General features: G+C 61.6%; 3 protein-coding genes across 6 annotated transcripts; all 3 read right to left on the minus strand.

The window, feature by feature from the left end:
- Nucleotides 1-47: 47 nt before the first annotated feature.
- IQCC (IQ motif containing C) lies at nt 48-2,885 on the minus strand. 2 transcript variants are annotated; one of them, XM_068417701.1, is made up of 5 exons: nt 2,750-2,885; nt 2,019-2,162; nt 1,245-1,584; nt 930-1,048; nt 48-639 (listed from the first exon to the last, which is right to left on the minus strand). In XM_068417701.1, exons 1-5 carry the CDS (start codon nt 2,873-2,875, stop codon nt 598-600), a joined length of 771 nt encoding a protein of 256 aa, XP_068273802.1. In that variant the 5' UTR covers nt 2,876-2,885; the 3' UTR covers nt 48-597. The 2 variants fall into 2 exon arrangements, with proteins under 2 accessions (XP_068273802.1, XP_068273801.1); XM_068417700.1 differs by having other exon boundaries at nt 1,974-2,162.
- A 39-nt stretch (nt 2,886-2,924) lies between these two features.
- On the minus strand, nt 2,925-4,955 carry CCDC28B (coiled-coil domain containing 28B). Of its 3 annotated transcripts, XM_068417697.1 has the most exons (7): nt 4,798-4,833; nt 4,542-4,572; nt 4,030-4,225; nt 3,769-3,926; nt 3,532-3,686; nt 3,405-3,427; nt 2,925-3,191 (listed from the first exon to the last, which is right to left on the minus strand). In XM_068417697.1, the coding sequence occupies exons 3-7, from the start codon at nt 4,182-4,184 to the stop codon at nt 3,140-3,142; spliced, it is 543 nt and encodes a 180-aa protein (XP_068273798.1). In that variant the 5' UTR covers nt 4,185-4,225; nt 4,542-4,572; nt 4,798-4,833; the 3' UTR covers nt 2,925-3,139. The 3 variants fall into 3 exon arrangements, with proteins under 3 accessions (XP_068273798.1, XP_068273796.1, XP_068273797.1); XM_068417695.1 differs by having other exon boundaries at nt 4,030-4,572; nt 4,798-4,955; XM_068417696.1 differs by lacking the exon at nt 4,542-4,572 and having other exon boundaries at nt 4,798-4,878.
- Nucleotides 4,956-6,020: 1,065 nt separating this feature from the next.
- Nucleotides 6,021-14,207, minus strand: TXLNA (taxilin alpha). The gene is made up of 12 exons (XM_068417675.1): nt 13,985-14,207; nt 12,456-12,607; nt 11,080-11,418; nt 10,488-10,579; nt 9,726-9,896; nt 9,185-9,379; nt 8,894-9,013; nt 8,526-8,600; nt 7,915-8,007; nt 7,416-7,511; nt 6,814-7,183; nt 6,021-6,495 (listed from the first exon to the last, which is right to left on the minus strand). The coding sequence occupies exons 2-11, from the start codon at nt 12,571-12,573 to the stop codon at nt 6,836-6,838; spliced, it is 1,647 nt and encodes a 548-aa protein (XP_068273776.1). The 5' UTR covers nt 12,574-12,607; nt 13,985-14,207; the 3' UTR covers nt 6,021-6,495; nt 6,814-6,835.
- Between the last annotated feature and the right edge of the window lie 184 nt (nt 14,208-14,391).

Here is a 14,391-nt window from a genome sequence, read left to right on the forward strand (position 1 = left end):
GAAGAGGAGGGCAGGCCAGGCAGGCATAGACAGACTCAGAGACAAGCATCAGGAAAGCTTTTTATTCACAAACAAGTCAACATTATTCAGGAACAGAAAGATACATCGGCCATATGGTCCCTTTCTGAGGGACCTCAAACGCCCTTGAACTAGAGCAATGTATAGACAGTGTCAAACCCCACAAGTCCTTACTTGCTCCCTCAAGCACCAGTCCAGGTGACTGTCACACAGAGATGTTACCACGGCCAGAGATGTGCAAGCTTGGACCCAAGCCTCCTCTCCTGAAGGTCAGGTTTGCTGTGCCATCGCTCCCCACCAACTGCACAGGGAAGTTACGAAACTCTCCACCTAACTTAGTACTTCAGCTAGGTGTTCCCCAAAGCCTGCCACGAGCGCTTGGAGATCCCAGCTGTCGCAGAGCTGTGACGTGCAGAGCCATCCCAAATACACAGCTCAGATACCGATACGGGTCACCCACAGTTCTGCAGAGATGAGCTGGAGGTCCCCTAAGCTGCTGCGGCCCGTGAGGTCACGTCGCGACTGTGGTGCTGCAGCTCTGCCCCAACACAAATGCCCCACGTGCCCGGGAATGCCCTCCTATGGGTCAGGAGTCTCCAGCCTCTGTTTCAGCATCAAGTACTGCAAGAGAAAGAAAACCAAGCGTTAACAATGAAATCCCAGAGACCCAGAAGTACGTCCCTAGAGCAGGCCAGGAGCAAAGCTTCTAACCAGATCTAAACAGCTCCCGTTTTCCTTCATCCTTTTTTTTTTTTTCCCCACAGAGAAGGGAAAAAAAGGGCATTGCCACCATCTGATCCAATCCCTGGGTCAGTGAACCATCACTGTTCAACCCCAGTCCCACCACAGATGGCTGCAGGCAGGCACTGGTCTGACCCGCTGCTTGGGAAGAGGCAGGGTCAGGCCCTCACGTTTTCACGGCTGGCAATAGCTTGTTGCAACCACAGCAACTCCATCATCAAGTGATTTCTGTAGGACTGGAGACCAGATCGAGTTCGAGGAAGGTTCTTTATGTCCTCAAGTGGAATTTCTGCAAAGAAATGGAAGAATAACCTATTATTAGAACAAATATTCAGATTGCACCTACTGTCTCTCCTACACTGAGTTGTTCTAACCTCTCCAAGATGTTCTCAAGGTTTTGGTTCTCCAAGGACCCACCGTGCCCCCCTCGCTCACCACCAGGTCACTCAGCCCACGCAGGCTGTGCGCCGCCTCCCATCTCTTACCCAGGTAGCCTTCAAGGGCCTCTGCCTCCAGGCTAGTGCTGGCCCACACAGAGGATACGCTGCTGTCGTTCTGCCAGTCCTCGCTCTCTGCTGGGCTGCTGCACCCCTTTTCAGTGCCTCTATCAGCATCAGCCCCGAGATCTGGGGGGGTCACAACGTCGCCTTCCCCTGCGGAGCTCAGTTCTTGCTTGCTTTGCAGCGGGGCTGCAGGATTCACGCTACCACAGTCCCGGTCCCGTTCTGGTTCAGAGGCGTCAAGCTCCTCCTGCGGTTTTTCTGCGCTGGTCTCGTCACTTGGTACAGCCTCCCCTGGACCTGAGTGCTCCCCTTGTGTTGGCTTCTAAAGGGCAACACGTGAGAGATGGAAATATAAGGGAAATAGAAAGATCTGGCCCAGCCAGAGACCTGCTATTAGGAGCACACCCACCACACCACTGACACGCTCTGGTTTGAACCAGTGGGGCGCCCAGGGACAAGACCCACAGGAGTCACCTGCACAGGTCGGGCGTTTCACTTGAGGCTGAGCTTCACCCAGAGGAAGAAATCCTCAGTGGGGGTCTCAGGGGCATAAAGCAGGGAGAGTCTTACGGGCCAGGGCTACGTTGTTATTAGTTTGGTGGACATACAGGATCCTGGGACTACGCTGCGAAAGCACCATCTGGGGTGCGACTGCCCAGCCTGCCCAGCCACACCACCCACACAGATCTGCTGTGCCCCAGCGCTCCCCACCTCAGACGGGGCTGCAGAAGCCCCTGCGCCTCCTGACGCACAGACCTCGGGGACAAACATGGGCCGGGGCAGGAACTGTCCCCTCCACTCCAGGTGCCTCAGGTCTCCTTCGATCTCCCGCACCACCTCCTCGTACTCTGCCTGCAGGCTCCGAAAGCGCTTCCGCAGCAGGTAACCCCTGACGCAGGCCTGCGGGCACGGGGCGAGGGTGCTGCTGCGGCCACCGAGAGCCCCCCCGCCTCCCCCTGCCCCCCAACCGTCCCCCCCATTACCCCCCTGCACCCCCCTAACCCCCCGCCTCCCCCTGCACCCCCAGCCGTCCCCCCCTCACCCCCCTGCCCCCAGCCACTCCCTGCACCTCCTTGCCCCCCCCAGCCATCCCCCCTTCGCCCCCCAGCCACCCCCTGCACCCCCCTAGCCCCCAGCCGTGCCCACTTTGCCCCCCCGGGACACACGGCCCGGCGCACAAGGAGCAAACGCGTCCCACGTCTGGATCCAAGGCGGGTTTTAATGAGGCAGCGCCGGCACCGCCGGCTGGAGCCGGGCCCCCTCCCGACACCCCCGCGGGACCCCTTCCAGCCGCGCAGCCCCCTCGCTTCTCCGTGATGTCCCCGTCCAGCCGTGTCGCCCCGCGGGGACCCTCCCCAGGCGTCCGTTCCCACAGGGCCCCCCCCCGCCATGCCCCCTCCCCAGCCGGACCCCGCCGTGGCCCCCCACGGGCCCCCGCGCAGCCCGGCCCCGCCACCCCAAGACCCCCGTCCCGGGCGGGCCCGCACCTGCAGGCGGGTCACGGCGCGGAGCAGCCGCCGCCACCCCTCCGCCTCCGCCTGCGGCCCCAGCGCCGCCGCCATGGCCGCCGCCACCGCCCCCCGCGGCAACCGGGCGCCGGCTGATGGCGTCATCGGGCCGCGACGGGGCGGGGACGGCGGGCCCGCGCGCCGCCAAGCCCCGCCCCCCGCCACCGCCCCCCGTCACTGCGGGTCCCGGCAAAATGGCGGCGGGGGGTGGCGGTGGGGGCCCCGCAGGGCCCGGCGGGCCTCGCTGCGTGACCGGTGTGGCCTCCATCGGCCCTTCCCCGGCGGGGGGTGGCCCCGGTGTGCGGCTGCGGCTCCCGTTGGGTCTCCTGGTGGCGGCCGCCCCCCAGCCGGGCCGGGCCGGGCGCGGGGTCAGGCTGCCGCGTCCTCGGGGTCGGGGCTCTCTGCCAGGTGCAGCTTCTGTCTGAGCAGGGGTCAAGGGAAAGCGCCACGGGGACACGCGTACCCCCGCCACCGCCATCCCTGCCACCACCATCACTGCCACCACTGCCATCGCTGTCACCACCACCACCATCACTGCCACCGCTGCCATAGCTGTCACCACCACCACCACCGCTGCCACCACCATCGCTGTCACCACCGCCACCGCCCCTGTCCCACGCCCGGCCCAGGATACATGGAGCTGCTGAGCTCCTCCAGCTGCGGGAGGCAAAGGCAGAGGCTGAGGCGCTGGCGGGGAGGCCGGGGCCAGTGGGGCTCCCGGCCATGGCGGAGGGGCCGGGGGCGAGGGGGGTGACACTCACGTGTGCCAGCAGCTGGTCCAGGTTCCTGTCGGCTGCTGCCTTCTTCTGCTCCTCAGGGAGCTCCTCCACGCAGACGTCAAGGCCAAAGTGGAGCCGCGCCAGCTTCTCCTGCATCTCCCGCACGTGCTCCAGCTGCTCGAAGGAGCACTCCTTCCCTGCACAGGCAGGAGCCATCATGGCCCACCAGCCCCGGGCCCCCCCAGCCTCCTCTGCCCCCCCCAGCCCCCAGCCCCTCACCGAAGGCCTGCAGCTTTCCCGAGTGGAAGTCACTGAGGAGGCTGAGCAGCCCCCCCTCCATCTCGCAGACGTCGGAGACGTCGGTGAGGAAGCTGTGCTGCAGCGGGGCCCCCCGTGCCGCCCCCGCGCCGCCCACCCGCACCCGCTCCTTGCTCATCCTGCACGGGGAACAGAGAGGCTGGCACCACCCAGACCTGACCAGGCCCCACACCGGAGGGGCCGTGGGGGCTGGCGGTCACCCCCCCCCACGCTGGCACTGACCGCCGGAGCCGGGCACGCTGCCTGGGCGAGGGCAGGGTGGGCAGCGGCAACGCGAAGGACGTGCTCTTGCTGGTGGGTAGCGGCCGCGGGGCCCCGGCGGGCGCCGGTGGGGCCAGGTAGGCCTTGGGGCTCCGCTTCTTCCTCCGGTCCTCCATCCTGAGGGGCGCGGGGGCACTGGGGCCACGGGGTGGGGACCCTGCACAGGATGGACACAGCCCTTGGTGGCCCTTTCCCTGCGCAGGGCCTCTCGTCCCAGGAGAGGACGGTTCTGCCTCAGCCCGTGGCACAAGAGGAGCGCCGGGACCCTCAGCGCGGTGGCGTGCCGGCCACGGCCACGCGTGAGCCACAGCGGCGCCCCACGGGCTGCACCACGGGCTGCGGCAGCCGGAGGGCTGAAGCCAGGAGCTCAGGCCCCGCTCCCCGGGCTCAGGCTGCGCTATCCCGGCGTCTGCGCTGGAGCATGGCGGCGCGGAGCGAAGCCGGGGCCTGAACCGCCGCTGGGAGCTGCCGACCTGGCCTCGGCTTTCAGCGTCTTCCCCAGCGCTGCAGAAAAGAGGATTTCAGCCACGCGCGCGCCGGGGCCGAGCGACCGCGGCTGCCCTTGGCGAGAGCGGGGCAGGGGCCGCGGGGGCTCCAGCCGGGCGCCCCCCGCACCCCAGGGCCCTTCGCGGCGGTGGGACGGGGCTGCCGGCGGGGGCTGCGGGAGCCCGTTGTCTGCAGCCTCTGGCCGCCCTTCCTCAACTCCACGACCGCAGCGGGTGGACTGACCTGCGCCAGGCCCTGGTCCAGCCTGCGGTGCCGACCCAGCTGCGTCCTGCCAGACGGCCGTCCCCGAGCGCACCGGGCACCCGGAGCCAACCGGACAGCCGGAGCCCGCCGGACACCCTGAGCCTGCCGGACACTCGTCCCTGCAGCCCCAGGGCTGGGATTTGCATTTAAAGGGAAAGGGAACTTCCTCCAGCGCGTCCCCAGGGCAGCGGCACTGCCGGACACACCGGGTGCAGGATGGCCGGGCCTGGTCCTGACCACAGCGCTGGCATCAGCTCCATGTGAGCACAGGGGAGAGGGCAGGATGCGGCCCATGGTCCTGCACAGCGGCCGCGCTGGCACAGCCTGGCATGGGCCACAGGCGCCGTCCCCATGTGCCTTCCCCAGGGGTCCCCCGGCAAACCTGGGGTCACTGCCTGCCACCCCCTTCAGCCGCCCCAGGCCGCCGGGGTTTACCCCAGGTCCCCCCCAGCGTCACCAGACTCGTGTGATCACAGGATCCGCCTCACTGAAGATGGGTCCCGTCCCCCTGGCGTCTGCAGACCCAAACATGGCTTCTTATTTAAATCCTTGCAGGACTTTAAGCCAATCCGAGACGTTTTGGAGCCAATGGGGATGCCAGGGACGGGCCAGTTGGGGGTTCAATGCCACTAGTGATGCTGAAAATAAATTCTGTCGTAAAGAGAAGCTGCAGCAAGGAGGTTTCCAAGCAAGGAGAGGTCTCCCGAAGGAAGAGCGAAAACAGAAACGAAGGAGAAATCCCGCAAGCCCTGTGCCAGCAGACCCCACCTCTGTCCATAAACACCCTCCCAGCACAACGGGGTCCTGCGGGCAGAGGCCACAGGGACCCTCCCAGCCACAGCGGCACCTGGAGATGCTCTTCTGGAAAAGGCAAGAGGGAAAGGAGAAAGGGGGGGCTGAGACAGCACCAGCACGGCCGGGCTGGATCCCCCCGGGGTCTGACGCAGCGGAAGGGCCCAGACCGCAGCACGGTCCTTGTGCTGGTTCTGGTGACTCGGCTCAAGCAGCAGGTTGTGGAGCAGACGCGGGGTTTGTCCTCCTGGAGCCCCAGCTCCGCGGCCGCCTCCGAGCCTGCCTGCTCAGCACCCAGGGATGGGCCAGGGAGGGCCTGACATGAGGGCAGAGGAGCTCAGGTGGAACCTCCCCGGTCCCCTTGCACAACTGATCGCACGCGCTTGTGCAAAACACTTGGGAACGAGACCTTTGGATTAACTGTTTAATACACTTGTGCACATGTGCGTATAGCAAAGAGGCAACTGTGAATCATAAGGCTACTGAGACATGGGCAAGTTGGGGAAGAGCAAAGGCCCCGTGGGAGGCCTGGGTGAACCGGGCACCCCCCGTTTCTCTGCTGCTTTTTGTCCCTGTTCCATACACAAAACCCACACAGAGGAGGGGAAACGGCCTCTTCGCCCTCGTTGGCTCAGCTCACCCACGAGCGAGCTGCCAGCCGGGGCAGGAGGAAACAAGAGCAAGTCCCGGAGCTCCCTCCAGCCTTGGAGGGAAGGAGAATCCAGCGCTGGGGAACACTTCGGTCCTCCCCTGCTCAGCTCCTTTGCTTTCACTCCACGCTGCGAAGGTGGAGGCGGCGACGCATCCGGCTGTCCCAGCGCCGCGGCCGGGGCAGATCCACGCGCCTGCTTTCGGGGCCGCGCGAGGTTTTGGGGGAGTCGCCGCCTGCCAACGACAAGGTCTTTTAGTGAAAGGGACGACGGGCTGAGTCTCCACAGATCAGTTATTCACGCACACGCAGGGAGGTGGGTCATTCTAGTTTCCATGGATATCCATATATAAAGTGTACGTTGCCCTGCACATATTTTATAGATCATATATGGATCTTATATATATATATAAAATAATTTCTAAAACCCTCCAAAACCCTAAGCTGGGAGATCTCAGATCCTCAGGGCTGTCCTCTCACGCCTGTCCAAGGACCAGGAGAGGGACATCAGATCGAGTCTACGGAAACATCCACGTTCCCCTCCCTCGCCCTACCTCTGCCCGCCGCGCCGCGGGCTCAGTCACCGCCCCGGCCGCCTTCCTCAGTCCCGCTCGGCCCCAAGGCTCCTATGCTCAGTTCTCCCGGGCTCTCCGCAGGATCCGTGCTGTGCGGCGGCTTCCCCGAGTGCAGGCAATCCTCAGCCAGACGCTGTTCTCCTGGAGCACCTCCCGCCGCCTCCGAGCCGTCCCGAGCTGGGTCCTTCAAAGGCTCCAGCAGGTCCGTGTCTGCCCGGGGCGCGTGGGCACACAGGTCCTGCACCTTCTTATTGAGGTCGTTGCGTTCCGTTTGCAGGGCTCGGCACAGTTTCTCCAAGCGCTGGATTTTCACCTGAAGCCCCTCTAACTCTTTGTCCCGAAGGGTTTTCTGCAAATAGACAGTTCATTAACCATCACTTCTGCCATGTGACAGAGGGCTCCTACCACCACGTACAGGGAGGAAAATTAAGCTGAAGGGAAAAACACAACCCACCCCCACCCTGAAGGCCTGCCACGAGGCAGGAGCTGTCCTGCCATCCCTCAGCTCCTGCCCAACACCTCGCAGCACATCCCGCTGCTCCAGCCGCCTGCTGCAAACATCCCAGCCAGAGCCTCCTCACCTCCTCAGCCATTTCCAAGAGAGCTTTGTTGCTGCTCTCCCAGCGAGAGCGGTACATAGTGGTCTCTTTCTCCAGCTTCTTGATTTTCTTAGTCATCTACAGAATCACAGTGACACAAAGGGAACAAATAAGCCACCCGCAGAGCACTGCAGTCACATCTCACCCGCTTTCCCAGCGCAGACAGCGAGGTTCTGCTGTCCTGGGAAATGTCTCCTCGTGTCGCTGCAGTCAGCTTCTCCAGAGGGAAACACTGACCAGGGAAGAACACACCAGGAGAGACAGTGCTGCTTGTTCTGACACGGGTGGGACACAGAAGTCACGGCACAAGGATGGTATTAACCTCCTACAAGCAGCCAGCTCGTGGCTGGTTTTAACACCAGCAAAACTAAACAAACTACAGAGCTGCGGCTCTTCCAGCTCGCAGAAGCATCAAGGAGAGACACACAGTCAGTGCCCCCAGCCCATGCGAGCTCTGCTGGGCAGCCAAAGTGTTACCCACCTTCTCCATCTCCTGCTTGAATGTTGTGAACACTTCACTGCTTTTGGAAAGGGTGTTCTGGAATTCTTCAAACTTCTCTGTGTAGAGAGCCAGCTGCGGGGAGAGATAGGGTTACAGCTCTTCACTGCTCACCATGGCACCTCCTGACAGCCCTCCCCAGGAGAGGGGAGGTGTCAGCCAAGAACTGAGCTAGTGATCTTGTGACTGGACGTTACAGCAAACAAACTGGCTCTGCTGACATTGGGTACTGGAGAATGTGGAAAAATTCTTTGGTAGGGAACCATGCTCAGAGAGTGATGTGTTCTGCAAACATCTCCTGGCCTTGGCAGGAGGCACTTGCTGGGTCTGATTCAGCACGGTATGATCGCACGACTGCTCCCAGCACTGGGAAATGCGCTGGTAAAAACCCCTTTCTCCCAGAAGGCAGAATTGCTGAAGGACTCTCAGCTCACACCGTGCAGACACAGGCCCATCAACACCAAACTCAGGAGCAATCCTGCCCCTGTGTTTTCCAGATTAAGGAACTGGAAAACTCTGGGTGTTCCCTGCTTAGGGAGGATGGAAAAAAACAAACAAATAACCAGGCTGAGCACACAGACCGGGTAACTCACCTGCTGCTTGAGATGGGTCTCCTGCTGCTTCATCAGCTCACACATCCTCTGCGACTCCACAGCTTCCTTCAGCAGCTGGGGAAGAGCAAAAGCAGTGACCTGGCTGCCCCCAGGGAAGGCTCTCAACATGCCCCGGCACGGCTGGCGCTTGGCCTGGAGAGGGGAGCGGGCTGGGGGAAACCCAAAGAGCAGAGCAGGGCTCCAGCCGTGCTCCTGAAGCCGCTGGGGGAGCAGTCACTGCTGGGCACGCAGCAGGCCTGGCACCACTGGAGCCGAGCTGGGCTCCACGCTCTGGGATCCAACAGTAACAAGCCTCCGCAGAGGGAGCAAAGTGCTCACAACCATTAGAGAATCGCTGCAAGACTTACAAAGTCCTTCTCCCGCTGGTGCCTCTCCTCTGCCTCCTTCAGCATTTCCTGGGCCTGCTGGAGCTTGGCGTCCACCAGCTGCTGCTGCAGGTCCTTGTGTTTGAACACCTTGTCGATATGCTGCCAAGGGAACACCGCCAGTCACCAACACGCTCAGCCCAGGCAGCAACCCCAAGGGAAGAGCCCAGAGCCCAGAGGCCCCTTCTCCCCTCCAGCAGCAGGAACACGCTTCACTGGGCAGAACGGCGGTACCAGAGCAGCCCTGCACCAAGGTCTCCCGCCCTGACCCACCTCCTCCCGCAGCTCGTACTGCTCGATGAGCTTCTTGAGCCGCTCGGCCAGCTCCATGTTCTCCTGGCGCAGCTTGGAGTTCCTCTCGTTGTGCTGCTCCATCTGGAGCTGGATGTCATTCAGCGTCACCTGGAAGTGGGATGTCACCTCCTTCCTCTTCTCTTCTTCCTCCCGTGCACGCTGGACACCCTCCTCCTGCGTGAGGAGGGCAGAGACAGCAGGGACACGTCAGCCTCTGTGCTGGGCAGGTAGGGGATGCCCAAACTGTGATGCTCTGAACCCACCCAGCCTCCCACTACTGCTTGGATCAACCAGGAAGCGACTTTGGGCCTTTCCCCTCCCTTTCTCCAGTGAATATATCCTGAACTAACACTCAGGCTCTGTGGATACAGATGGTTAACAGCAAAATTAAAGCACTGCCCTGGATGGTAGACTGTGGGTGATCATTGGTGAAGGTTAAGTTTGCCAAAATGGCTCACAGCAAGTGATCCAAGTGCTGGGGATGAAGCAGCTCCTGGAGCAGCACCCAGGAGACACTTGCCTTGAGGGTGCGGTTGTGTCTCTGGAGCTCCCGGCACAGGCTCTCCAGCTTGCTGCGGGCCAGGATGGCCTTGCTGTGCTCGCTCTGCAGGTGGTCCTTCTCTTGCACCAGCTGTGTCTGCTTCTTCTGCAAGATCTTCATCTGCTTCTGGGAGTTACGGTGCTCTTCCAGCTAGGACAGGGGAGCAAAGGGCACAGATGCAGCAAGACAGACCAGGGCAACATGCTGTGCCCCGATGAGGGGACACAGGGACCCAAGAAGTGCTCTCTATGCTCTGAGAGAAGAGCTTTGTAACGCAAAAGACGCCACTTTTGAGCAAAGCAGGACTGATGCAGAGCCCGAGATTCCCCCGGACAGGGCCTTTGTCCTGAATTCCTGTCCTGCTGAAGTGTAAGACTGAACACTCCTGGGCCAGGACAGGCAAGAGATGCAGCTTCCACGTTAGAAGAGCAGAGAGAAAACAGATCTGAAGTCCTCTTACACACAGATTTGCCAAAAATACTCCTGTCCATGCTTACACCTCTGCAAACACCACCACCTGGCTGGACCAAGCAAGACCTGTCCTCTGGTATTTGGATATCCAGCACCACAGAGGTCCTAGAACACACACTGCAAAGCTACATGTGTGGTCCTGGACTGTCCCTCTCAACATCAAGGAAAAAAACTCTACAACCACCTTCTGCCTCCTCAGGCAGGTCCCCTGCTCGCTGCTGCAGGTCCTCCCCCAGCCCCACAGCCTGGAACCAAGAAATAAGCACTCACCAGCTCAGCGTATTTCTTGCACAGCGCTGCTAGTTTCTCCTCTGGCGTGCTCAGGGTGTTCAGTGTCTGCATCAGCAAAGTGATTTCTTTTCCTGGAATGAGACACAGAATTAAAACAAATAAACAAAATAAAATCACTTCCACAGAGTTCTGGCTCGTAAGGGCACAGACAGGAGAGACAAACCAGGTCTCACAGCTGTGCCTGCCCTGGGCCAGAGCTACCACCTCCAGTGCCTTCCCAGGGCTCTGCCCCACAGGTTTCACCGTGTACAGGGGGTGAACGACTGATGCAGCTGGGGAGAGACCTGGTTTTCAGAGCAGGAAACCACCCCTGGGCTGGCTAGAGAGAGCTGGGCCCAGCAGGAGAGAAATCCTCAGAGTTCAGAGGCTGCAGCAGCACCCAGGAGCAGTCAGTGCCTCTGCAGCACTCGGTACGTTTCCTCTCATACCATAAAACACGATGCTGAGCTGTTCCCAAACGCTGCTGCGCATCACGCACCCGAGGCGCTTATTTCAATTAGTGCAGTGTAAAATCAACATCTGCACTGAGGGTCTCGGGCTGGCAGCACCACCACAGCAGGGAATCTCTTACCCAGGCCCTTGGCTTTCTTCTTTTCCTGAGCCTTCTTCTGATCCCGCTCCCCACACTCCTCGCCAGGTCGAAACTCTTCGGTCCCCTTCGTGCTTTCCTTCTCCCCGTTCATCTCGGGGCCGCCCGGCTCCTGGTCCCCATTCCTCGGGGACTCGCTACAACACTTCTCGGCTTCCTCTGGCTCCGCGGGCTCGCTCTGCCCGCCGTCCTCGCCCGGACCCTCCTGGCTGGCATCCACACAGTACGTGTTCAGGATGTCCTCAAGCTGCCTGCTGAGCTCTTCGGAGACGTCACGCACGGCGGGCCGGGAGGACTTGGTGTCCTCCTGCGTGAGAGGAGCTGTGGGAGATGGCGACACAAAAGCATAAGGCTTCCCCCACGCTGTCCGTTCTCTGGTCTCTATAAACACGCGGCGAAGGGGAGGGTTCCCGAGCACCCCACTGCACCGGGGCCAGCTGAACTCCAGCGACATAAGCTGCTTTGTTCTGGCGGCGTCTCCAGCCAGCTGCCCTGACAATGGAGGTGCACTCCGAACGGGCTCTCTTTTGATCACCAAAGCATGACCAAGCCCCTGACATCTGTCAAGAGCAAAAATTCCCCCCCCTCCCCACCGTCCTTTAACGAGAGCAGGTTGTGCGTGAGCTTGAACTGCCTGCTACCATCCCCAGAGCCCGGCTTCTTTACATTACAATAGGTTGTAAACCTGAGTTAGCCTCTCTCCTCACATGAGAGCAGCTGGACTGTCTCAGATCAAACGTATCTTGTCCCCAACAGCGGACGCCCAGGGAAAGAGCAGGCAACACACCCTGCAGTACCCTGCTTCGCTTCCAAAGCTCCGCCAAGTGAGAGACTTGCAGCTGGTTATTAAACTAAATCTACTCACTGTGTGTTTCCTACACCCCACATTCACCAGGCATCAGAATACAAGGCGAGGTTAATTTTAACCAAGCACCTACTCGATTAAACCTGGTTTTTGTCTTTATGAAGTGCCAGTAACAGGCCAGGTCGCTGAACATAACGCTGCCCCAAGGGAAGGGCTGTCTGACATGTTCTGAATGGGACCCTTAAGATATAAACAACAATAAACAACCCATCGTTTTCAGGTGAGAATCAACTCCGTGCTTTGGTCAGGAAGCAGGAATTACTTCAGAACTGTACGGACACAGAAATAGGAAGAAACCAGGATTTTCTGCCCCAGAAACCACAAGTACAAAGCGCTGGATACAACGGCCCACCCTCACAGAGAGAAAGCACCAGCCTGACTCTTTCCTGGCTCAAAACCCACCCCCACGCGTTTCCCGTGCCTCGCTGCTCGGGCTGTCAGCACTGCCAGCAGCCGCAGGCAGGGAGCGGCCCCAGCCCCGGGCACTCCCCACCTTCCAGGGGTGCCGCAGCCTCCGGCGAGTCGCCTTCCTCCAGCACCAGCCCGCTGCTCATTTTGGAAGAGCCAGCGGGCCGCGGGGCAGCTTTGGTCTCCCCGCCTTGGTTCTTCATCGTGACCTTTCTCCCCGCTCAGTCTCAACAAGCCCTAGAGAAAGAGAAACAGCAACTAGACTTAATTTTAACAAGTAACAGTTTGGGGGATTTTAGGAGGCATCAACCTGGCCTGGGAAGGAACTTGTTCTCGCAGAGACTCCCACCCGCAGCGCTGAGGAAAGCATCATTTTGTTTTCAATTTGTGCCTCCCTGCAAAGGTCTCCGTATCAGGATAACTCCTCTTCCAGCTGAGGAGAGCATGAAGCAGCCCCTCCTAGGGTGAAGCAGCACCTCCCAACTCGCAGACAGCACGCAGTTCTCCTAATCTGCTGGGCACAACCTCCTCAGCCCTGGCTGTCCTCCCCCCTTGCCCCCACTGTGTTTTACTCTTGGAATTAAAAACTCGGGGTGGTCTGTGCACGCTGACAGAGAAACCCCCTCCCTGCAGCGGGGGATGCAGAGACCAGAGCCTCAACAGCAGCAAGGTCAGCACCTACTAAAACCGCACACCCGGCTGAGGAAAGCCGGCCGCTCCCCGGCAGAGCTGCTGCTCAGCACTGAGAAGATTAACCAGCATCGCCAGGAGCCAACGCAAACAGACCGAGCCCAAATCCCAGCCCCTCTCTCCTCATCCTCTCTCCCTCCGCAGGGTAGGTACGTTCTCACCCTTCCCCCCTGCACCCTCTGCTCTAGTTGTGGCACTAATTAAGGAGCAGGGGCAGCCAGTGCTCCCGGTCTAGAGGCAAGGGACTGTCCCACGAGAAGTGAACAGCTCGTCTTGCCCTTTTACAGTAGTTACGCAGAGACCTCGGCTCTTCCTCAGAGAACGGCCCAGGACAGGGCTTACGAAGGAAAAACACCAGCGAAAATTAGCGGTGGCAGCAGCCAAGCACATGTGTCATCCACCCACGTGCGGGCTGAGGCCGTGCCCCGTCCCACGGCGGCCCTGCCAGCGCCGCTTCACGCCCCACACCTGCCCCACAGCCTCGGGCGCTCTTTTTCCTCGGCTGCTGTAAATAGCACAACTCCCGTGCGCTTCCCGAGGCTCCGGCGGGCGACAACCGGCCCCGCGGCACCGCACCCCGGGCGGGAGGCGACCGCTCTCACCCCGCCTCACCCCCGCTCCCCTCGCAGCCTCCTGCCCCCCGCTCCCGTGACACCGGCACCCCCAAACCCCTCTCCCTGCCGCACCCCGGGCCCTGCCCCCCCAGTGCCCCCGCCCTACCCCCCTCATTAGTATTTTTGCCCCATCCCTAATTAACACCGACCTCCCATTCCGTATCCTCGTGCCCCCCCGGTCACTACCCCCCGGTACCCCGCTGCCCCCCGTTAATGCCCCTGCCTTCACCCCGTGTGACCCCCCCCATGACGTCAAAAGCAGACACACGTCTCCCTCCCCCCCAGCACCGCAATGACGTCATGCACGCACCCCCGTGGCGTCAGCTCCAGCGGTCTGACGCAGGTCTCCCCTCTCTCCTCAGCCAATCAGCGCGCAAGACCCGGCGGCACCGCGGTACATCAGAGGGACGGGGGAGGGGAGGGAGGACGGAGCGGCCCCCTCCCCGCGCGGCGCGGCCTCGCCGGTACCGGTGCCGTTGCCCGCGCGGCCCCCCCGCCTCCCGCCGGCCTCCGCGCTGAGGGCAGCGGCTCCGGCCCCGGCCTCCCAGCGGGCGCGCACTGCGCATGCGCCGGCCCGCTCCGCCGCCCAATCAGCGACGGGGAAGCCGCGGGGCCTGCCGGGAAGGGCCGGGAGAGGCGGCAGCCGCGGCGGGCGGCCCCGCGGACTACAGCTCCCGGCATGCCCCGCGCGAGGGTAGGCCTGGGAACTACAACTCC

This window comes from Nyctibius grandis, chromosome 24, assembly GCF_013368605.1.
Source record: "Nyctibius grandis isolate bNycGra1 chromosome 24, bNycGra1.pri, whole genome shotgun sequence".
In the NCBI taxonomy this organism is placed as follows: Eukaryota; Metazoa; Chordata; class Aves; order Nyctibiiformes; family Nyctibiidae; genus Nyctibius; species Nyctibius grandis.

Bases quoted from the DNA above. Each gene is read 5' to 3' on its own strand.
- IQCC (XM_068417700.1), bottom strand. From the start codon at position 2,875: ATGACGCCATCAGCCGGCGCCCGGTTGCCGCGGGGGGCGGTGGCGGCG. The intron at 1,585-1,973 runs GTGGGGAGCGCT...GTTGCCCTTTAG, and splicing joins CTTCTGCAGCCCCGTCTGAG to AAGCCAACACAAGGGGAGCA. The intron at 640-929 runs GTGAGGGCCTGA...TTTCTCTTGCAG, and splicing joins CTATTGCCAGCCGTGAAAAC to TACTTGATGCTGAAACAGAG.
- TXLNA (XM_068417675.1), bottom strand. From the start codon at position 12,573: ATGAAGAACCAAGGCGGGGAGACCAAAGCTGCCCCGCGGCCCGCTGGC. The intron at 8,601-8,893 runs GTAAGTCTTGCA...GCTCTTCCCCAG, and splicing joins ACCAGCGGGAGAAGGACTTT to CTGCTGAAGGAAGCTGTGGA. The intron at 7,512-7,914 runs GTGGGTAACACT...GTGATTCTGTAG, and splicing joins TCAAGCAGGAGATGGAGAAG to ATGACTAAGAAAATCAAGAA.
- CCDC28B (XM_068417695.1), bottom strand. From the start codon at position 4,184: ATGGAGGACCGGAGGAAGAAGCGGAGCCCCAAGGCCTACCTGGCCCCA. The intron at 3,428-3,531 runs GTGAGTGTCACC...TGCCTCCCGCAG, and splicing joins TGGACCAGCTGCTGGCACAC to CTGGAGGAGCTCAGCAGCTC. The intron at 3,192-3,404 runs GTATCCTGGGCC...ACCCCTGCTCAG, and splicing joins GAGGAGCTCAGCAGCTCCAT to ACAGAAGCTGCACCTGGCAG.